General features: G+C 42.2%; 1 protein-coding gene across 1 annotated transcript in view; it reads right to left on the reverse strand.

Annotated features, from left to right (window-relative positions):
- Positions 1-24,308, reverse strand: part of LOC138453120 (fibrinogen-like protein 1) — a 360,090-nt gene that overhangs the window by 36,733 nt on the left and 299,049 nt on the right. Inside the window, exons 3-4 of the mRNA XM_069605665.1 lie at positions 11,316-11,538; positions 285-422 (exon numbers count right to left, since the gene is read on the reverse strand). Of these exons, the coding sequence (XP_069461766.1) occupies positions 285-422; positions 11,316-11,538 (361 nt within the window). The remainder of the gene's footprint in view (positions 1-284; positions 423-11,315; positions 11,539-24,308) is intronic.

Genomic DNA, 24,308 nt, shown 5'->3' on the forward strand with positions numbered 1-24,308 from the left:
CTTAGGACTTTGATTGTTTTATCCCTTTGGGTGGTTTCCTAGCTACACATAGGGTCCATAACTAAACATGTCGCATGTCAATGGTTTCAAGTGGAAAAGGAAAAGGGTCCTTTCACACATGCTACTCTCGGGTTCTACACTGCTTGTGACATGGTTTCCACTACCATTCATAAGCCACACGTTTCATATCATCCTAGGGGAGGAAAGGAAACTGCTCAAACTTGAAAGCCAGACATTTTAAAAATACCCGCAGTTCCCTCAAGCACATACGTGTGTGTTTTTACCTTCAGTGTCCATTTCACAGAGGACTTCTGTTGGCATTCCTCCTACGGACGGCATGATAGTGTAGACCCCCGACCTCCGCGTCCCACCATAGTAGATATCGCCACAGTCTATGGGGCAGTTCTTTGAATGCATCATGTCTAATGAACACACAAACAGATTCATTTTCAGCTGGCGTAATGTTGGCTCAGTGATATTTAGAAGGCTACTGAGATACACACGAATCTCTAGGCCTCATTAAGGGAAGGGTGTTATCGATACAGTAGACTGGTATCCAGTGATTTTAACAAATACAAAATAAAGAATTCATTTTAAACGAAACAAAAACAACAAAATACCAAATTAAAAAAAATATATATATGTGGGGTGGGTGAGGAGGCGGTTGGGGTGCGGTTTTAAACATGGGCAAACCGAGGGTGGTGGGATCCACCCAAAAAAATAATTTAGATATTTTTTTCTTTGGTTTTGTTTTGGTAGAAACTCATTCTTTATTCGTTAAAATCAGATGGAACACAGTAGGCTTACATTGCTAATTTCCAATACCATTGATTACAACCTAGTATTGACATCTACTTTGTTCGATTCCAACAAGTGGTGATATCAATGCTGTGTGCCAATGTACTAGCGCTGCTGTTCCTCAGATTACCTCCAATACTTACAGATGAAAATGTTATTCAAAAACTACTAGCAATTACTTCCCAAAAGAAGATCTCTTCTGAGCTGGTCTTCAAAACAGTAAAACCCATAGTTAGCTGCTGCAATACGGAGCCTATGGGTTGTGCGGCCATTACGCCCTCAGGCAACGGTGGAGGAGTTGTGCTTGCTGCAGGGGCTCTACCCGCTTCCATGAAATATCTGCCAGTATTTAACAGCAGTATTAAAGCCATAGCACCAACTTGAGAACATTTGACTCTCTGGAAACTCTTCTATTTAAGTAAACAATGACACCTGGCCAGGCATTTAAGGTTATTGTTCCTCTACACTGGAATTCTCTACCGTTTCCCCTGCTTGCTCCGTCTCTTTTACATGTTTGGAATCAATTAAACAATTTTTCTCTTTTCTGAATTTGTCATTCGTTCTTGACGACTCATGACGTTTTCTTGCCTCCATCTAGTATTTCCCAAAATTACGTTGATAATTTCCGTGTTTTTGCCCTTTGCATAGCATGTGGCCATCATTGTTTATTATTTTATATTTGCATTTTGCACTTTGTACAGAGCTCCGTGGACTATCTGTGGGAAGGTCCTTGTTTTTATTAAATAACAAAAGTGTATATTTTAAAACCACTTGTGTCTACCATCCGGCGAAATTCATGGCTATGTTTATTACGTAATTATAGCCTTCGAATCTAACATGGATTTCCACACTGTACTTTTTAGAGACATTTGGACATATCTTTTATTATCCGAAAAAGAATTGTGTTGACACTTCTTTCCACCATTATAAATGCAAAATAGTGCCTGTACATGTTGTGTATCATTTTGACACTGTACGTCTCCTTTTCATTTAATAGTGGGTGAATTGCCTGCACATGCATGCCCTGTCCACAGGGAGTGCCATTCTTGGGTGCAAAAGCACACCATAGCCAGAGCTTTAGTCGGCCAAAGGTTAGAAAACTCACCTAGGTCGCCTCAGCTCTACAAGCTCAAGATTCGATCCTCCCCACCAAGGATCTCATATGACTTATTTTCCTCAACCTGTTACTATCTATAGTATTTAGTCAGGAGATGATAGGGCTTAAAAACCTGAATAACACCCATGGCATACCATCAGCGCAAAAATGCACAGTAGAAATGTGTCTTCTACTGTACTTTCAGAAATTAGCACGATATAAACCAAGTGCTCCATAATATTTTAATATACAATGCAGCACTGATGCTCTCCTTGAATTATTGTTCACACAGAAGATGGTGGATTTATTTTCAGAGTACCCTCTGCTTCTGAAATGTTCTTGAGTACAGCTAAGGACTTTCCTCCCTAAGTGTGTGTCCAGCTGCTACTCATCTGCCCACCCCCTCTACACTGCGTCACAGGTATTTTACATTTCAAGCGCAATCAAGTCTTCAACAGCTGACTCGTTTGGCTCTGTCAAAATCACCACTCTCCAGCCATTGAGGTCTCTTTGCATTTCAGGTGGGGGTTTTGAAAACTAAAGAAACAGCTTAATTCCGTTTACAGGGAATGCTCTTTTTGCCAAATATACATTCTACCGATATAGTAGGTACTCATAACGTGGACAGGGCATTGGTAATCTTACTGAGGCCTAACACCTTGATTAACCGAGTACATGTTTCAGTCTCTACTAAGCCACCAATACTCGTAGGGGAACTCTGTAAAACCCATGCACTATAATCGCTTCATTGCTCAAATTCAGCCTTTAAAAGTTCAGTCTCCTCTATATGACCAATGCTCTTTTCTTTTTAATTTGGCAACTCAGCCTCCCTTTTTTCTATCTTTATCCTCTCTGGCTGATATTTTTGTTCCTTGGTTAATATGTAAAATGATATTTTGTAAAACTGTCCTTGTTATTTTGTTTTACCTGTAGACCATGTATAGGCCACTTTGGGTCAAAACAGTTCACATACAAATTAAGTGACAGAGAAGTTTGAACCCAGCTCACAATGAAGCTCCCATTTTTTTAAGCTGAGTGTTTGATCCTCAACACTACCAATGCTCTGGTTATGGAGTACATGAAGCATATATAAGCTTTAACCATAAACATAGAGAATGTAGGTAGCTATGTGCCAGACACCATCACATCCCTGATTCACTTCATGAAAGGGCTTTTATTAATTCCTATTAAAGCCCTATTACTGATGCCCAGATGTTGGCGGGGTTGCTCATTTCTAAAAATAGACAACAGCAGAGCGTACAGGCATTTTTACGTAGCAGATTGTATTTTGATTAAGATGTGAAATGATAGTGTGCAGGTCAGCCTATTCCTGGAAAGTTGGGCATGGTCCTTTCACTGGTCACAGGGCCGAAGTTCGCAGCCCCTGGAAAACCAATGCTTTTTTCTTTTGTTTCCCTCTTGTATCCAAATGGTGTAATGCTGCGAGGGCGGGGTATGTACTTCGCGAATCTGTTTACAAACAACAGCACACACTTCTATCAAATTGTGTGTTTTAAATGTATGCCATTTTACAATGAGAGTACTTATAAACTAGGCAACCAAAATGTATAACAGAAAGATTCAAACCAAGCTCTAATGTTTGCTTACTTTTTTCAAAGTAAAATGTCCAAGCCTCGACACTCCTATTGGACTTCTGTCTTTATTGAAATAGTTTTTATCTGCTATCCTTTGCTTGACAAATTGAAACTCTGACATCTCACATTACAGACTTTCAAAAATGAAGGCGATTTGGATTGTCTGTAGGAAAAAAAGGAATGAACAGAAACAAATGTTTCAATATTTCATCTGCACACCGAAGTGCTGATCATTAATGATTTTTGCAGGAACAGCTAATAGATCTTCCATCAAATCTGAGACTGGACTTTTGGACCGATCACATGAATTGCGGCATTACCAGATATTTTTTCACTTTTGTGTGATCATTTTGAAGTGGCATTTGCACTAATTGTGCAAGCGTCTACTTTGGTGTGGTTAGTCAATGTGGATAATTTTGTTGCACCGTTTGACCAGTGTAAAGTTGCCAGTCAGCGGTGAAATAAGGTTGGGTACAAGCATACGTATCGGGATTTTGATGTTTTAGCACTTGGGTACCCTAGAGGTTTTCCCCAAATGGGATCCAGAATGGCCAAGATGCTCCTGCTAACAGCACCAGACAAGATGTCTGAACAAACAACCATCCACATAGATTTGCAAGTGTTATTTTGCTTGTAGCTGTGGAGGTGGATTGCTTTTTCTGGATTTTTGTATTTGTAATTCTAGGCACCACAGACTTGAGTGCTTCTAGGCACATGGACAGCAAGTATCCTTTCTGTTGGCAACATAAAGAATGAGCCACAGAATCAGCTCAGCAGAAATATTTCTACTTCATTCTTAAAAGACTTCAAGACTCTGAGATGGCGAGCTCTGGGAGAGAGGGTTGCCGCAGCCTACCACCATGCACCTCTACATTTAAATTTGGCAGGTGGGACGTCCAGCAAATTTAGCTTGAAGAATGAAAGGACGTTAGAGGGCCTGTTCTACCTTCTGGGCTTAAATAGAGTGAAGATATCCAGGTGAGAGGAGGGTACTCCAGGTTTTCAAAGCAGGTGCTGAGGCAGGTTTGCAGCAAGTGGTTTACATTTAGAGCAATGATGTCATTATAATTTCTTATTACGTTACCCTTGGTGACATCCTGGAAGGAATTATAACGGGTTAGGTTACAGATTGGAAAGGGGGACACCTGCTCTGAGGTCAGGTACGACCTCACTTTGCTGATCAAACAAAAGCTACTCAGACATAATGGAAGGATAATAACAAGAGAAAGAATGAATGAAAGTTTGCAATAACAGGAAGATTGCAATGAGGGTGGGTTGTAAGGTCTTCTCAATTGTTGGTGTCAGGATAGAGGTGCAGCATTTGTTTGTCAGACCAATGCAACAGAGTTGGTGCTGCTCGTTTGAACTCCATAATATTTGGGATTGCATCTAGTTAAATCAAGGAATAAAACAAAGTTTTGTTCCTAGGAACTAAGAACACTCTACTAGGGTCTTCGTTGACCCAAACCCGTCCTGACTCAATGGCTTAACACCATTGTTACAGTATGCATGCTTCCGCTGATATGCATCAACCCGTCTCCTGACATATGCCATAGATGTGGTGTTGTCCATCTGAACCAGCACTACCTCACCTAGAATCCCTTGAGTTGGATGACCTTGCTGTGTCACTTAACGATCCTGACCCTGAATTATTGAACCCTGGAGAGTACCTCCAGAAGCTGAAACCCATTTGGAAAATCACTGGCCACGAAGAATGGAGGGGAAACCCCCTCTGCAGGTTTAGTGGAATTAATGACCATTTCAGAACCTGAACAAGAGCTTGGGGAACAGGAATTTCCTTGTTAAAAATTATGTGTTCCTTGATCCCAAAGTAGGTGGAGTTAAGTTAAAAGGGGGATGAGATGGAAGTTCACCAGCTGACCACGAACCAGTGAAAACATCTGTCCACTCACACCCCTGGAAACAGAATCAAACCATGTAGGGCAGTAGCAGTGGTAAATTATGTATTAAGCATAGCATGTACTGGAGCCCAGTTTCTAGGCATTAGTGTTTATCAGTGAACAACCTGGCAGAGATAAACACCAGTTCTAGGGATGGAACTTGTCTTAGGATAAGGAACTCAAAGTGGTTCCGTATTTGATAGGTTCTCTTCTCTCAAGTTTGCAGAGTTGTTTTCTTCTTTGCTTGAAGTTATGCAGATCAAGGAACAAAGCTGGAGTCAAGACGTTTGAGGGGAGCACGCTAGTAATGGAGATCCCCAACCGTGAAATTAATTGGAAATTAGTACTTCTGATAGCGAAGTTAAGACATGCCTCCAAGAGGTCTACGTATGCTAAACAACCCCATTGCAAATGAGACTTCTTATCCTCTGAAGAGCCTCCATTTTGAAATATTATGTACTGATGAGTGGAGCTAAACAAATCAGGGTTAGAACCAAACAAAATCCTACTGAGGCCTGTTCAAGGATAATGAGGAGCAAATAGACAGCAAAGCCTCTTTGGTGAACTGGGACAGGCCTGATAGCTCCCTAGATGGCCAACTCCCGGAAGCAAAGGCTTTCCGTTGTCAGGATCACATGTCCAGGGGGTGATCTGGGGACCCATGAGAGAAGGAGGGACTACACATTCCATGCTGTAACCATGTTGATTGATTCTGAGAATGCACATGATGCCTACTCATTTAGAGTTTTAGGTGAGACTCATTTCACATGCAACAAGGCATACCCGTTTGAGAAGTTCATTTATCTGGTCAGATGAGTTGTAGCAGGAATTGGGTTCTTGCATGTTCTATTTTTTTGGCATCAAATCGACAGATTTCATATTCCCAGTCCTTACTTATGACCATTCTTCAGAAGTTTAATTTAATTATTTTTTTAAGTGGCAATTGCAAGCACAGACACATATTGGAAATTATCAGTACCAAATTCAGGGTCTTTTTCATTCAGGCATCATGACGAGAATGACACACATTTAAATACATTGGGTCTCATCACGAGTTGGGCCAGTCTGGATACCGCCTAACTCGTGACGAGACCCATTATAAAGACCTCACAGCACAGCCGTCTTACAAGAAATGCCTGTTTGCTTTGCTAAAGGCCACATTTTTCACCATGCGCGTTATATTTTCTGCTTTTTGACTTTAGGTTGCAGTGCTGCATGAGTTAAGCTTTTATAGATGTTTGTATGTTGTGAGAAATCCGAGGGCATTCTCACATTTAGCCCTCCTAAGACCCTCCTAGGACCCTCCTCAAGTAACCAAGAGAAAAACAAGGCTGCCAGAACCCAACCCCGGGGGTGAATCTACCAGGGAAGATCACATGGGTGGAGGGTCCTTGTGGATTGGACAAAGGAGCAAGCAAGTAGACAAATGTAAAGCATCTCTTCTGATGCTATTAGATCTTACAGCGACCTTTGACCTTGTTGACCATGCCAGCCTAGCTATCCGGTTACAAGACACTGCCTACTTCTCTAGTGGGGCGTCTAGCTGGGTTATGTCCTTCCTCTCCAACCGAATGGCGAGACTCTTTCATGAAGACTTTATGGCAGAAGACTATGTTCTGGAATGTGGGGTGCCCCAGGGCTCCTGTGTGTCCCCAACGCTCTTTAACAGCTTCACTCTCCCTCTCTTCAACTGCCTCGATGCGGAAGGTGCTGGGTACGCAAACTATGCGGATGGCACTCAGTGTCTTTTTCCTCTCTCCGGTAACTGAGCTTTATTCACAGACCATTAATAGCACCTACAATCGAATTCATCAATGGATGACTCTTAATGGCCTGGTATTCAACAATGGAAAAACAGAGATTATGCTGGTAGGCACAGCCTCCAAGCTGCGCAAAATGGATCCTGCCTATGCCACATTTCAAATTGCTGACTGCCATCTAACAACACTCCCGAAAGTTAAGGCACTGGGTATGATACTGGACTCAGAGCTCACAATGAAAACACATGTCAGCAGTCTCGTGTCTCATGCCTCCTATTATATCAATTTATTAGTGCAGGCAAGACCATTCTTTGATATAGCTGATAGTGCCGCACTAGCTCGTGCGATAAATAGCTCTCGCTTGGACTACTGTGCCAGTCTCCGTCAGGGTATTGGCAAGGCATAGCTCAATCGACTACAGGGAGTCCAAGATAATGCAGTCAGGGCAGTCATTGGTCTTCGCAAATATGAACATGTGTCTGCAAGAAGAAGGTCACTCCACGGGCTGCCAATACATAAGCGGATCCTATTTAGGACACAGTGCATTACGCATGCATGTCTTTATGGGAAAAGCACGGCATACTTGACCAAAAGGCTGAGGTAGCTGCCAGCCAAACGGGCACTACGAACCAACAACACAGGACTGCTGTACGTACATATCTCACGTACAAAATGGCTGCTTCTCAGTGGCCGCACCTTGGCTATGGAACACCCTTCCCCCTGATCTAAGACTATGCGGGGCAGTATCAGTTTTTAAGTATAGACTCAAGACCCTCCTGTTTGAATAATCTCAGTATAAATACTCAGTATAATTTCCCTATGGTTATCTGGCCTGGTTGGGTCTCTGTTTTTGTTTTATTGGGTTTGTCCTGTCCTCGCACCTCTATGCCCACGGGCGTTGTTCCGGCACGTTACAAATAAATAAAATAAATAAATAAATAAAAGGGTGCCAGAGGGCGAGACATGGTAACCCCCATTTCCTGACAGTGATTTACCTTACCCTCCCTCAGCCTTTGTAGGATATTGGTACACAGACCCTAAATTTCCCCTTAAGGTCTGACCAAGCACTGGGAAGAGGAAATAAATCACAAGAGTAATGAAGATTACGCAGAGGAAACACCACTATAGTACTCGGATGAAGAAGAGAGAGCCTGAAGGCTATAGAACTGAAGGTCAGGCATGCCCCATTAATTGGAGTAGTTGGGGTCAGGAAAATTAGCTTAGGACTTCACACCCGCAGCCTGTTGGAGACTTACTGGTGTATAAAAGGTGGAGTCCACAGAGAGTGAGAAGATAGAGTTGGGGGAGTTGGAGAGAGCAGCAGGAGAGCATTTGCAGTCCGCAGGGAAGCCAGAGGAGAATGGGACACCAGGATGCTGAAAGACAGCAAGGTAAGAGAAGCTGTCATTGTGTGACGAGGGAGCCATGTCTCCAAAAACACAGTCCCTTTTATTGTTGTCAAGAACTGCTTGTTCCCCTGAATGGCACTAACCATCCTGGGGTGTCTAAAGGGCAGGTGGTGAGACCCTGACCTCAAATCCCAGAAAGCATCTGGTTGAAGAAACTTAAAAGTACATTGCAGCCAGTGAGTTTCAAGAGAATGCAAAACAATGAAAGTGAAAGGATTACATTGTAGTAGTAGTTGCGTGCGGTCGGCACGTTCACGAAAGCCTCAGAATGAATTAAGGGAACGAATCAAAGCAAATGCAGTACTTGAAGTGAAACTTGCAGAAACATTGCATCAGAGTGAAACATGCTGCAAGCAATAGACGAGTAACCCGAGTGGAGCCAGTGAAGTGCGATTAAAATGCTGATCGGGCAAAATATAACTGCATTCGAAAATCAAGCAAGCACATTATAGAAAGGAGAACCAAAGCAGCACAGAGAAAGGCAAACCATGAATCTAAGAACTGGGGAACAACTGGTTGCATGACCTGTAATGGGTGGGCCATGCGGCCTATTAATTGTGCCTAGACCAGGACGCCCTGACAAGAAGTGTGAAAGCAACTTTGAAATACTCTAAAGCTGAACATTGGTGTTTTAAGAATGAGAAACAGTATTTGAGTGAAAGCAACCTTGGAAGACGGTAACACTGAACAGTGGCATTTTGAACATCAGTATTCAATGCTTGGGGAAGGGAAACCCTGAGCTCCTTTGTAACATTGTTGTTTTGGAAATCAATGCTTGAAGCTTGGGAAAGGGAACCCCTGAGCTCCTTTGGAGCTTTGTTATTTTGAGAAGCACTGCTTGAAGTTTGGGGAAGGGATCCCCTGTGCTCCTTTGGAACATTGTTGTTTTGGTGAAACAGTGCTTAAGTTTGGGGAAGGGAAACCTAAGCACTGTTTTGAACTTTGTGGTTAAAACTGCATCCTGAACTTGTGAAGGGGGCTAGAGACTAAGTTTCTTTAGGTAGGGCTATTCCCACCATAGCTGTAAGGCAAGTTAGGCATTACATCCATCCTGACATTTTAATAAAGGTTTGAAAAACTCTTACATCTGTTGTCTATGTCATCTCTTGATACCACGTCTGTCTCACAATGTCCAAAGACATAGGAGCCAGCAAGGAACAGTGTCATATTTTACACTGTATTTATAATATGATTTTCAGATGTGGAGCTCGGTGAGGTAAGTACTCTGTAAATGTCCTTAAGTGTATTGCAGACACCCAACCTCTATTCACTGTGGCCAGACTAGGAATTTTAAAACCCAATTGCCACTTTGTTTTACATATTGTTCTCAGACTTCAAAATCAGAAGCAATGGCACTGTCACCTGTTTTCTTACCCAAATGATTGACTACCAAGTATATGTCATGGAATTCTTTTACTTCCAAATAGTGAAGCATGAAGGTTTTTTGACTTCAAGAAGAATGTAATTACTTCAACATATTTAGGGATAGAATTGTATGACTATATCTGCCAAGAAAGTTAACTAAAGAGTGCTGCTACATTCAATAAATGTGCAGTTTTTCCTAACACCAAATGTGCTAGTCTACCAGTAAATGAGAAGCGTGAAGTTACGCGTAAGCATACTAAGCAAAACAATGAAGTCATTACTCATCGTCGATTAAAAGAAAATCCATCCCAGCAAATTAGCCAAACACTAACAAAATAAACGTTTTAACCAGTCCCCACCCTTTTGCTCGTCCTATCATAACAAAGAACCACATTATTTGGCTCCAGATACCATCATCAAAAGCAATTGTGTTGTTATTAGTTTTTTTAATATTTTACAATAACGTAGATATTTGTCTGCAGACCAGTTGGTGTTCATCGTTAAGACCATTACGTCACCATATCAGGCTTATTGCTGTACACTCTACACCGGTATAAGAAAAAACATGATTTCTAATCGCCATCTTTTAATTCCAGATAGTGAACATAGTATCTTCTGAAAGCCGCACATGCCCAGCCGAGTCAAAAACAAAACTACTAAGTTCAAGGGAAACCTCCTAAGAGACATCTAATAATACAGAAATATAACATTTTTGCACTTAATGTTTTGTACACTTTATTTGTTTGGAGTGAACACAGTGATTTGTACAAATTATGTAATATTCTTATTTTATGAGTAGCATTAACATATGTTTTATTTTAAAGCAGTGTTAACATCACAAAAAGGTAACGTTTTATGTGATAAGGAATTATTACTCCAAACTCCTTCTAAAACTACTATCTCTTGTAGCAGCACAAGCAACATGGGAAGAGTACCTCAGCCTCTTGCCTTCTATACAAATGGGAAAATGGGATTTTGGCTCTAGTGATGGCATTGCTTTTCAACCAAATGCCCATGATCAAGGTGACTTCTGGAAACTTTTCAATCTTAAAATTTTAGGTGTGGGAGTTATTTTTTGAAGTAGCCATGAGTTTGTAAAAGCAGATTTAAAATTAATATAGAATCGTACATCAGGAATTCCTTTGGACCATTCTAATGTTGAAATGCCTAGCTATAGTATGCCACTTTATCATGACTTTGTGAACTAATGAACACATAACTAAAAAGGTTAGTGAAAAGCAACCTCTAATACAGTTTACATAGTATGAATACATTATTCATTGTAGGGCCAAATTTAACTCTTCTATTAAGCACCCTAATTGTCTGTTATATCATCCCATTTCACAACTAAACCAGCTACCGATGTGACGATTCATGTCATTTTCTGTGACCTGAGTGCTGCGTATCCTGATTGGCTCTCATATCAGCGGCAGCCATGCAGGAGGGGTTGCGTCGCGCCCATTCTACCATCAGGGACAGATTTTGGATCTGTGCCTGCATGTCGTAAATCAGGGTTGCCTGGATGTGCTGCAGGGTGTGGGACTCATGGGAGCGCTGCTCGAGATCATGGATCCGCCGTTCCACCGTGGAATTCCGACTGCTCCTTTCCTCGTTCTGGGGATCAAACACAAAGGCAGGCGCTAAGTTGGGTGGATGTTTCTCTGTGAAGGTCCACTCACCACACAAGGAATTTTGAAACATTCCATCAGAAAATAACAATTTTTATATGGTGATCTTTCTTTGAACCAGTTTGAAATGCCCTTAGCTGTTTTACAATTAGCCCTTCACCTGCCATGTCTTATTATTTATTGCTTTAGGTGTGTGAAATTGTCAATTAAAACATAAATTTCAGAAGATACAAATAATATAGTACAAAGTGTAATTTAATTAAGAGAACGCACAGGCTGTGTTTTTCCACCTGTTTCTATTGTCTATGTTACTTTCCACAATTTAAAAAGTGATTGGTCTTCAGGAACATTCAATTTTGTTTTCCTTTGGTCCCTGTGAGCTGATTGACTTTTCTCTTCATAAAACTCACATCATAAAACTCAGATTAAAGTTTTTATCTTTTTTTAAGTATGTTCATTTGGTTCACAGCATAGCACTCACATGACTCTCATGAAAAGGTTGCATAATTACCCAAATAACATTTATTCGAGAGATGTCGAAAAACACATCGGGTTATGTTGGTATAACGTTTATTCATCGACAGTCATTTATTCAATGGGTTTTTTTATGAATTTTATTTCCCCAGCAAAACTCATTGGAAAATATATGGAGGTATGGGCAAGGGTATATAAGGGGTGCAGGGGTAGGGAATAGTGTAAAATGAATAAGAGAGGAGGAAATGGGGGTAACCCCGGAAAAATAACAAACACATTTTCGGTGAGTTTCTTAGAGAAAATACATCAGAGAAATCCCATAAAAAAAGACTGTCAATGATAAAACATAGAACCGTAATTTTCAAGTAAATACAAATTGCATGTAGGGGACTACCAACATTTGCGCTTGCGTTCTGTTGGTTCCCCTGCATTCAAATTTAAAAGGTTCACAAGACGGAGGGGAAAACTGAAGAGCTAAACCTTTTACTCTTCAGCTTTCCTCACAGTCCTCTGAAAAAATAAATACATTGAGCCAAATATGCTTTGCAGACGGCATTTATGAATGAATTCCTATGGAATGCACCTGGTCCTTTGCAGGAATCCATAATGTTTTATTCCTGCATGAAAATCTCATGAAGTCGTAACATGAAGTGCAGTGACAAGATGGAGGAATTCAGCAAGGTGGAGCTCTTATTTCTGCTCCATGGCCCTCCTTCTCCGTCTGGTTGCTCTGGAAAGTGGGGCAGAGTGTGAAATGGAGGAGTACAATTATTGCTATTAAGTTGCCATTTCCTACTCTGTTCCATATACAATTAGGCTGTGTTAAAAGTAATCGTATAGATATTACTTCTCAATTTCTCAATTTTTTCTCATCTTCCCTGGTACCTTCAAATGATACTAGAAATGCTTTTGGTATATTTATTTCCGCTGTTAGTCTTTTTTCAATGCGGCGTGAACTTTAACACAACAGGTAAGGGACATGATTGTATTTGTGCATATTTAGACTCGCATATACCTAGACATTGGTGCACATTTCTCTGTGTGTTTATTGCCAGGCCTGACACAATACTCTGGACGTAGCCCTCAGTCTTTGCAAAATCCCTTGCATTTTTTGCTTGCACCAAATCTCCATCAAGTCTAGTTCACGAGTTTGACCGCTTTTCCATTAAGAAGGATTTGAAGGTGTTACACCTGACCTTCCTCCTGCAATTTTTTATAAGAACATGCCTTTGCTGAAACATACCCACCTCTGTGTTATAGCGATATGGTATCCAAATATCTCTGCTATGTGCGACGTTCCCTTCCGGAGGTCATAGATATGGTGGACCTTTCATTTATTTAATCCGATTTTTAATCTCTCCGCCTTGAGCCGGATCTCCTTAATTTCCGGAAGCTCCTCAGGGCCTTCCTTTACTCCTCCTCTTTCTCGGTCCCTCTCCCCTGCTAACCTACCTTTGCTCCTTCATCCTTCTGCTGACTGGCTGCTCGGTGTCCTCTGAGTCTTACAGGGCATCAGTCCCCCCCACCTAACCAGCTCCCGCACTTGCCGCCTGGCCCACCTTGCACTGCCGCCAGGCTTATTTTACACTACCTGGCTGGCTGCTCCCTGTAGCCCCAGCCTTGCTTGCACTTAACACAAAGCCCTGCTGCTCTGGTTGCACTTCCCCCTGTACCCTCTCACCTGCACTTCTTGTTGTGCACTTGCACGATCTAAAGGACACTAGGCCTCGTAAGATCGTTTGTCTTGTCTTCCCCTTGCTCCCAATCCCTTGCCTGGTTGCGCCTTGAAACTCTTGTGTATAGGCGCATTATAAATAACAAATCAATCAATCAATGCAGAAGATATATCATCTTGTAATCTGTCAGTACAGGGTTTTTGATAACAATCACGTAGTCAAGGCGCACTTAGAGTCCCCATAGAGAGAACTTTTTTTGTGATGCTTATTGCTTAGGCACCATTCGACAACTCTTCCTGAAAATTCCAAAACAGACCTATACTCAAGATTTCCTTTTTTTTTAGAATCTTTAATCAGGTTTTGTGAAGGGGCAGTGGAGTCTATGGTGGAGGAACCAAAACCTGTGTTTCCTTTGCAGCTGTTTATCAGAAGGCAAACTTTGATTTCAGCTACAGCCAGAAACTCTGCTCCGATTAGCAACAATCTTTTATAAAAAGCAGGAGACAGGTCGTAAAAGAATGTTTTTTGCTTGTTTAGTCCGAATCGGTCAAGTCAGCTGTTTTATGAATGATGCGCTCACGCAGTTGCCCTTTTCCGTCCTTTTACGCATTTGCGCGAATCAGCGTGCGTTTCTAAACATTTAAACGCACATCCCCGAATTCACAAACAGAATGTGCTTTGAAATGTGCAGAAATGAGGGTCATCCCCTGACGCCTGTGTGACCAGGTGCAAGGGGAAGCGTAAATCATGACAGGGTCATTTCAATCCATTATGTTTATTTTGCAAAAAAAGGAATTTCCAACATAACAACAAATCAATACCTCTCATTTCCAATAACGTCCTCACAAAAATGTACACACAAACACAATAAAAATTTCACATACCCAAGAAATACAATTCAGTTCCAATAAGCTCATCATAAAAATATCCAAACAAACTGTATGCAACCATCACCTTTCAGTACTTTCAATGTGGACGTATTAATCGACTCAATGATACTACACTAATAGGTTAGTAGTAGATTCCTTTCATAAAATGCTCTTTGCAAATAAGACTATAAGGACCAGCCCATTTTGGGAGCGACTGGCCACAATAAGTATAATAATGCCGGACGGCATTGGACTGAACCAGAGTCTCTTCGTATCCGCTTCAGGCTACTAGTTCTAATATCTGCAGAGGTTGGACAAAAGAATAAGAAATGCATTAAATCCTCCCCTGGTGCTTGACACAATAGACAGGATTTCTCTGCTGTATTGCCCAGCCATACTGATAGCATTTCTCTCAAGGGAAGACTACTGATACTTTTGTGTTAGAGCATGTCGTGATTATAATGTGTTTACGGTTGAATGGCTTTGAGAGCTCCACAGTCTCCCTCCTTTCATGTATGTGGTTGATCATTATTTTTTTCAACTGGTTTCCCATAGATTGGACTGAAATGTTTGGTGCAATGAAGTGGCTAAGAGCCTTAATTTCAATGAGCCTGTTTTTTACATGCTGCCACCATGGTATTTCCACAAATGTGTCTTTGCCTAATGGCAACTTTATTAGTACTTGAGTGAGTCCAGCTTTCTCATTGTTCCAAAGGCGGAGCCAATGGAGAACTGGCGATAAGGATAAGTCATCCTCTATATGAGTGAGGTCAAGTTCCATGTGGACCCCATGATTTGATACCGACCGCGGTAGGCCACGTACTTTAAAAAAGTTCTTCTCTGCCACTTCGAGATCAGTGGTCTTCCCATAACCCGGCTTTACTTCGGTGTACCTTCTTCATTAACTCTATTGGTTTGGCACATGACTTATCCATACATCGGTACACTCCCCCAAGTGCTTGCTTAAAACAGTTTGTCTGCTTGCTAATGTGAGGTTCTGGTGTAAAGTTTGATTAAAATAATATGCCCAAGTAAGTAGACTGAGTGACAAGGGGAATTCTACAATTATTACTGTACACTGGTGAAATTCATGGTGAACATTAACCCACATAGCACACCATGACAGCTGAGTTGGCTGCATTCACTTGTAGATCTAATCTATTCATAAAAAGTGTGCATTCCGAAATCCGCTTTTGCAATGCACAGGCAGTGCAAGCTATTAACACTGTGTCATTGGCATATGCCAGAATTGGTAACACTGTTTTCCCCAATTGTGGTGTGACAGCTCCCACTTGCAGCAGGGTTTCACAATGACCATTGATGTATACGTTAAATAATGAGGGGGCTAATGCACTACCCTGACGGGCCCCACCCTCGAAAGCAATAAAACCTGTGCATTGTCCGTTCGCTCCATTCCTCACAATTGCTTGCCTGGTCTGATGGAGAAATACTAATACACTTAGGATTTCTGTGGGGTCAATTTAGGTCCATGAAGGCCAGGAACATTTGTTTATGAATAGTGAGAAGATCACTATAAGATCTACATGTAGGGCTTGCTTGTTCCCACCCTTGGTCAGAGCTTTAGATGTGCGCATGATCGTATACTGTTCTGCCCATTCCTCGTGCTCGGACACATAGTGTAAACAAGGAGTCCAAAAGCAAAATCGGTCCATAGGACGTCGGTCTCTTTGTAGGCCCCTTTTTCTATACGGGGTGGATAATCGCTAAGCTCCAAGATTTCGGGATATATTCTGTCTAATTATTGCATTCAAAGTAACTGTCAAAAGGTGAGCTCATAGGTCTGGCTCTGCAAGGATGCTGTCCGGCCATGAGCATGGATTGAGATTTTGATCCATGATAGCCTCCCGTACTTCATTGTTCATTATCTTTAAATGTGCCTAGATGGTTGATAACACGCAATTCAATCTGAGGAATAAGTAGAAAAAATAAAATTCTGGAATTCATCACTGGGGATTTCACTACATAGACTGGAAACATTGTCAATTCATGCACTGTCTAGGGACATCGTTCCTAGACCTTCCCCCTTACGTTTGTATTGGGGTTTCAGGATCACCAACTCCCAGAGTATCTTTGATTTATTCTCTACGGCTGCATTGACCAGTTTCTACCACAACGTTCTTTTCCTATTAGCAACCTGTGTTTTTGTAATTGGCTCTAGCCTTAATAATCTCCAATTTGGGCAATAGAGGGACCAGCTTGTTCTTAGCTTCTGTGCAGTCTCTATTAAACCATACTTTACTTGACAGCTTCCCCTTTCTCGAACAACTCATTGGAAAATTACTTGATATGTCTTGGATCAGGACATTTCATTTATATACAATTTAATGATGTGGTGATTCTAAACCATGTAGTAGGCCAAGGACAAATGTTGGTTATTAATAGTGTTTGTTTTATCAAACCACTTGAACTTTAATACTATTGGGTGGTGATCACTAAAACACCCTCACCCACATAGAAATATTCAACAAGCCCCAAATGTTAGTGGAAAACATAAATATTCAATACATCTGCATTGCCCAGAACACAGACTTACCTGGCCTATCTTTCGAGACACACCCGTTAATAGGGCGTGAACCCCAATCATATAGCCAGGTCCATAGCTTGAGTCCCTCAGAACACATGCACAGTTTGCTCACGATGGGTTCTAATACACCAAAAACCCTATCTTCAGTTTTGTCAAAAAGACTGGACGGGGGACCAGTTCCGATTTTTCAAAATAACGTCCTCTTCCAAAATGAGTATTAAAATGTTGGTTTCTGTTTGCCATGTCAGTACATCAACACATGGTTTAAGTTTGATTACGACAGACAGGTGAACATATCACATCTAAAAAAGTAAATTGAAGGTGGCAGAGAAGAGGTGAAAGAGGTATACATGTACACATTTATTTAAGAGATACAGAAAATATTACATGGCACAATCCATTTAGGAGAGCACAGAATATAGCTCCCTGACCTAAGAAATATTACCTACACTCAATAGGCATTAGAAAAACGTATCCAAAATAAGGCCCATAACAATGGCAAAAATGAACGCCACAACATGCATTAGAAATGGCTACAAGCCTTAAGCCTTACGGAAATTTAAAAGTACTGAAAACACAGAAAATATAGGGCTGTGTGGAAGCTGATACAAGTAGAAACGCAGCCAAGGTTATTAAGAAAAGGGAGGGCCGGGACAGAAGCCAAGGTGCAGTGATGTAGTAGTTTAAATGGTAGGAATATACAGTTTTCAGCGGTGGGTTTTTTATGAATAAAATGTGGCTTTAGGGTAAAGTAGATAAGCAAGGCAAGGTAACCAAAAAAAAAAGTAGCAACAAATCACATGTCCTTAGCAGAATATCCTGAAATGCGTCATCACATAACTGCTTGTTTCCAGTTTTAAAGTTGCAGAATATGTCTCGTGTTCACTGAAATAAGGAATAGCCTGAGACATTGTGACAAGGAATAATCATGTGTTTCAGGAAGTGTCAATGCACTTTGCTTATAGATATCTGGCTTATAATTTTATAAGGTTCATATTAGAACAGAACTGATGTAATGCTTGCCGTTCTATAAAAGTATGGTCCAGACAAAGAAACAGTGAGAGTATCTTTTTTCAGCTTGTGAAACAGTTGATTAAACAGATGCTTCCAGCTGGCTGTCTTTATCTCTCTGTCTTGCACGAGGTGTGTGTCTCCAAAGATGGCTGGCTGAATGGGGGTATGTCTGAGGAATTACTTCTCTTTAACATTAATGCAGAGCTGTTAAAAATGATCTATATTCTCAATTAAATCTTCCTTTAGGAGCCTATTGCAGTTTGAGTAACTTGGGCTTCTTGTTAAAAAGGCCATCTTTCATCGCGCTGTTCACAGTTGATAACATAGGCTCAGTTATCACATATTGATTTCTAATCAATGACTGGTGAGTTGTATAACATTCCGGTGGTTGAAAAAAGGACAATGGCAGAATTCTTGGGCCGGGATTTACACCTATCTGGCTTAAATTCAAAATAATATAGCGTTGGTAACGCGTTCCATGCGCTATACTGCGGGTAAACCTCCCGGCAGCCCAAGTTATAGGCCTGGGCGAAGCAGCCCAAGTTACAGGCCCGAACGAAGCGAGCACCAGGACATCTACCCCCGCTATAGGCCATGGAACGTGTTACTAACGCTATTAGCAGCCCGGGTTACCAGAGCAATAATCCAGGGTGCTTGAAAAAAAGGATTTCCTGTGCAGTCCCGTGCAAAGTTAGCCACCATGGTTGTGGAAGCCGTGGCCCCGTACGGAGCCCCTCTTCCATTTTCACAACAGACGGAAAAGTGAAATGAAGGGTGCCACCGCCGCAACAATCAGGTAAGTTGGGCTGGGCAGGGTGGTTGAAAAGATTTTTAATAAAAAGGAAAAGGAGGGTGGGTCCTTTTGAGGTAGGCGCTGGAAGGTGATGGTTGGTATTTTGATAATTTTTCATTCCTTTCCCATTTGAGGTGGGTTTAGCAAGTTTGTGCAAAATTTCCCTTGCCCATAGAAACATTGAAGCATTCATGACTTTGGTTATGAAAGATCGTCTAAAATTGACACTGAGTTAAAAACATTATTTTTAAAATTGACAATAAAATCCATAATAAATTGCACTTTATCCATCAGAACTAAAGTGGAGGTGCATGTGTCTTTCAGAAGGGTGATCACAGAGTCGTTGCAAACAACATTTTGGTTGCTTGGTTGGCTTCTTTGATTTGTTGCACTGTGGCAGATGCAGACATGCCAAGTTGCCCTGATATATTAGGTGGCGCTTTAGTTTGTTCGGATTCTTGCGAGAGCACACGTGACATAACCAATTTCAAGGAGGACTCTGGGGTGTTTAGCCGGGGTGTTTGAGGTACTTGTGAGACTATTTCAACTACCCCTCAGACAGTAGGAGTTATAGTGAACTTGTTAAGCTTTGTAGAGTCCATGGCAATCAGTCTTGACTGGACCACACAAGAATGCGGTTTTGAGGTGACTCTGTCTGCTACCAGGCCTGTGGCAGTCATTGCATTCTTTGTTACAGTGAATGTGCGTTCTGCCTCTTTATTTGTTTATCAATTTTGCCTGCAACTTATTTCAGGTAGCTAGGCAATGGCAGTTGTAAATTCCCAGCCTTTTTATTGCCCATTTTCCTTGGTTTCTTCCCTGGGATTGCTTCTTGGCAGATTTTCTTTTCCCCATTACTTAAATCTGTTTAAGTAACCAGCGATCATTCGTTCTCTGGGACTGTCACTGATCTATTGACCTAATTATCCACAGCCATCAGTGGTCTGGTGGTGGCAAATCATGACAGGGGCATTTCTGGCCCTATCATGATTCTTTCTTTAAGTGTGACATCTGTGGCTTAAACATCCTTCAAATGGCAATGGAATATTTTTTTTCCAATCATTTCACAGAGATGGGCCATGTATGGTGGCCACCAACCGAAAGTCACACCTACGCTCAGTGGACATTGTATCCGAACTGAAGCTGCCAACAGCACATCACAGCTCTCTTGCTCTTTTCAAGCTCAATCCTTCTAACCACCCCCGTCCTCCTTACATTACAGATCCACTACAGCGCCAAGAGACCAGGCAGCTGGCAACAGCGCATGGTATAAGAAGCTTTAACATAAAATAACATCAGTGTCGGGAGCGTGTATTCAAGGGGGCTGGACAGCACATCTTTGCACCACTCTCCAGCCCCTTCTGAAAAGTGCAGGTCACCTTTCAGAATAAGGCAACCTAAACATTCCAGCAATGAGCACAAACGAAAAAATCACATCCTCTGTGTTTTTTTTTCATTTGCACTCATTTTGGAGTATCTGGTACAACATGCATATTTAGTACTTAAAACACAGGGACATCCCTGGACACATTATAATACAATCAAGCACATTAAACAACCATGACATATTGTGACATAATTAAAAGAATGTCTCCTTGGTTATCATACCACCGCCACGTGATTCATGTTGTGAACTTTCTTCAGGGAGATCGATTGAAACTTGGGGCAACACGCAGGTTCTCTACAGAATCAATTACACAACTAGGACATATTTAAGAAGATGCAGCCAAACATGTTCTAATCGTTTTTAAGAACCTTCACCTAGATCTAAAACTAAATATGTAGCCCACAGTCTGCAGACTAAAACATGAATATACATGTGTATATATTTTGCGGGCATAATTAGAAGGCTAAAATTAAGAAATTACCATTCTAAACAATAGAAACGTTATGCACAAACCGAAGCACAACAGGTAATGCACTTTTAGAATTGAGTGAAGGTTCTTTAAAGTGATTTAAAGCGTGCTGCTTGCATAGTTTTATTTTTTTTGTTGTTTATAAAGCAGAGGCCTGATGTAACTTCCTTCCATATTTTGTTTTAAGTTAGTGAAACAAGTATACCGTTGTCTGCATCCGTGAAGCGGTCTGTTTTGGGTTAGAAAACGTATGTATCAAATGGCACTGTCCGATTAAACAACGAAAATGTTCCGGAGACAAACGCTTGCATTTAAACTAAGCAGAATTTGAGCTAATTTGCATATCGACAATGCATTGTTCATATTGGTCGGAGCAGGCAGTGAACTTCCAGGGATGTCCACTGAGTGGCGCTGTGGCATTTGTTATTAGCTGAAATTGCTTATTTCTCTCATATTTAATTCGGAAGTTGTTTTTTTAAATAATTCTGTCATAACGTTACTGATGTTATGGAATGTATAAAATATAGCAGATCTATTCATTCTCTCCAGCAGTTAACATTTTTGCAGAAAGAGTCATACAACATCCCTAAAATATGGTCACTAATTCAGTGTTTCTTGAAGTGAAAATACTTCCATTCATATTTGAAAGTTAATGATTTCCATGACTTGAAAATGTGACGCAATATTTGGTAAGAAGGCATATGGCAATGTCCTGGCACTGTCTTTATCTGAGAATAAACTTAAAACAGAGTAGTAAATGGGTCTGTAAAAGTCCTAGCCTCACCTCAAGTATGTGGTAGGATTGGTACCTGTAGCAGCAAGTTTTGAAACATTTGCTGTCAGACCTACTAGGCTCCCCTTACAGTACTCCTTCAACAACAGAAATAAGCATACTTGCCCGGCCTCAAAAGACGTCCAGCATAGAGGTGTGTATGATCCACTATGTCAAGCAGGGGCCTGCACTTTACAACGGATCTGCATGATTTTTCCATCACGGAAAAGTCTGTGACGGAAAAGTTTGCATGAGAAATGTACGCACCTCAACATGCAAACATACACTGCAAAGCATTACATACCCACACCCCCACCCACAACACACTCACGACACATCCCCCACCGACACCCTCAACACACCACCACCCACACCCCCAACATAACCAAACCCTGCTTACCTTTTCTTCACTCTGTGTCCCTGCGGCGCCAGTTCCCTTTCACTTCCGTGATCGGAACCGGCACTGCAGAGTCCTTTTTTAAATTTTTATTACAGGCAGCTGCAGGGGTTTCCCCCGCATCCCCCGCTCACTATAATGTAAAGTATAGTGAGCACGCGGGGGTGTCCCCCCCAACCCCTGTTCACTATACTGTGTGGTATGGTGAGCGGGGGACACCCCCGCAGTCTTTTTATTTTTACTTACCTAAAATGCATGCCACCAAAGGTTCAGACTTTTGGTGTTCAAAACTTTGGTGGTATGCATTTTTCGGACTTTGGTAAATTCAGACCTTCTTTTCAGTCCTTTCACACAGTTCCTTTACAACTTGAGACTTGTAACACTAAGTTTCATTGTAGGAACTACAACTCCATGAACCTCTGGGATCATGGAGCAGACATCTTGTGCATGGCCACCATTTAAAAGGAAGCATTGCCAGAACACTCTTCATTGAAATTGAGGTTCAGTAGCGCGGGGTGGTGTGTTACCAAACTCCGGTTTCAAGGTGGCCTCACTCGGTGCTGTCCCATTACTGATCACTGTCCATGGATCACCAAAGGAGAACGCAACAGCATCAGGAATCCTCCAACCATCTAGCAGGGCATGGGACCAACCAGGCCTCCCTGCTAAAGATAAGTAGCGCCCCCTTCACACAGGTGCAAAGCCAGGGGTGTTGCTAGGTCTGGAAAAGATCCGGGGCTAGCTAATTTTGGGACTGTCAGGACTGGGGGCTAGCTAGCCTTTTTGGTTGTACCCCCTCAGCTTATATCCGGGGCTACAATCAAAAGACCCGGGACTATAGCCTCCTCAGCCCCGCCCCCCCCTAGCATCGCCTCTGTGCACAGCAAAGCTTTTGGTGGGAAAAAAGACAGGAGCCAGAGGCTGTACAAAGTGCTTCTAGTGTGACGTTGGTCCAGAAAGATACAAACAAATGAAAACCGCAATAATGAAAGGGATGACGGGGGACCTCAAGGAGGCACCAAGATAACATGGCCAAGTCCTCCCCTCCCCCGTGATATGGGGGGTGGGCAAAAGCCTGCATAATCGAGATACCAGCCTGTGAAAAGAAAGGGCTGGGATGCCCGCGAAAATGTTCAGCAAGCCCGCGAAAGACGAACAAAGGGAAGGGGAGGGAGCCACAGGAACATATAAGGTGCTGCACCTGGCAAGCAGTACCATCTTTGTGCTGCCACGGCACTGGCGGAAGGAGTGCTTGAACGTTTTCCTTTTCTTACAGGCAGGAGGATTTTGTTAGGAACTTTTGTAAACCGTGGTGAGCTGAGCGGAGTAGCCAGGAAGCCGGTCGCTACACCTAATAATACTTTGGTCGGAACAGTGCGCGTGCCGTCGTTGACTGTGACGAGCATCATAGAAGCACAGCGAAGCAGAGTGGGCAGTACGTGTGCCGGGAAAGCCGCTGCCAGAAACGAAGCTGTCACCACCCCAGCCCCTGTTTTTTTTTTCCTTTGTCGGGTGTGCAGCGGGGGGTGTCCCCCCCAACCCCTGCTCACTATACTGTATAGTATGATGAGCGGGGGACACCCCCGCAGTCTTTTTCTTTTACTTACCTAAAATGCATGCCACCAAAGGTTCAGACTTTTGGTGTCTGAAACTTTGGTGGTATGCATTTTTCGGACTTTTCGTAAATTCAGACCTTTTTTTCGGTCCTTTCGCACAGTTCCTTTACAACTTGAGACTTGTAACAATAAGTTTAATTGTAGGAACTACAACTCCATGAACCTCTGGGATCATGGAGCAGACATCTTGTGCATGGCCACCATTTAAAAGGAAGCATTTCCAGAACACTCTTCCTCGAAATTGAGGTTCAGTAGCGCGGGGTGGTGTGTTACCAAACTCCGGTTTCAAGGTGGCCTCACTCGGTGCTGTCCCATTACTGATCGCCATCCATGGATCACCAAAGGAGAACGCAACAGCATCAGGAATCCTCCAACCATCTAGCAGGGCATGGGACCAACCAAGCCTCCCTGCTAAAGATAAGTAGCGCCCCCTTCACACAGGTGCAGAGCAAAGCATTTGGTGGGAAAAATGACAGGAGCCAGAGGCTTGTGTACAAAGTGCTTCTAGTGTGACGTTGGTCCAGAAAGGTCCAAACAAATGAAAACCGCAATAATGAAAGTTACGACGGGGGACCTCAAGGAGGCACCAAGATAACATGGCTACGTCCTCCCCTCCCCCTGTGATATCGGGGGCGAGCAAAAGCCTGCAAAATCGAGATACCAGCCTGTGAAAAGAAAGGGCTGGGATGCCCGTGAAAATGGTCAGCAAGCCCGCGAAAGAAGAACAAAGGGAAGGGGAGGGAG

This window comes from Ambystoma mexicanum, chromosome 4p, assembly GCF_040938575.1.
Source record: "Ambystoma mexicanum isolate Mex_15411 chromosome 4p, UKY_AmexF1_1, whole genome shotgun sequence".
Taxonomy (NCBI): domain Eukaryota; kingdom Metazoa; phylum Chordata; class Amphibia; order Caudata; family Ambystomatidae; genus Ambystoma; species Ambystoma mexicanum.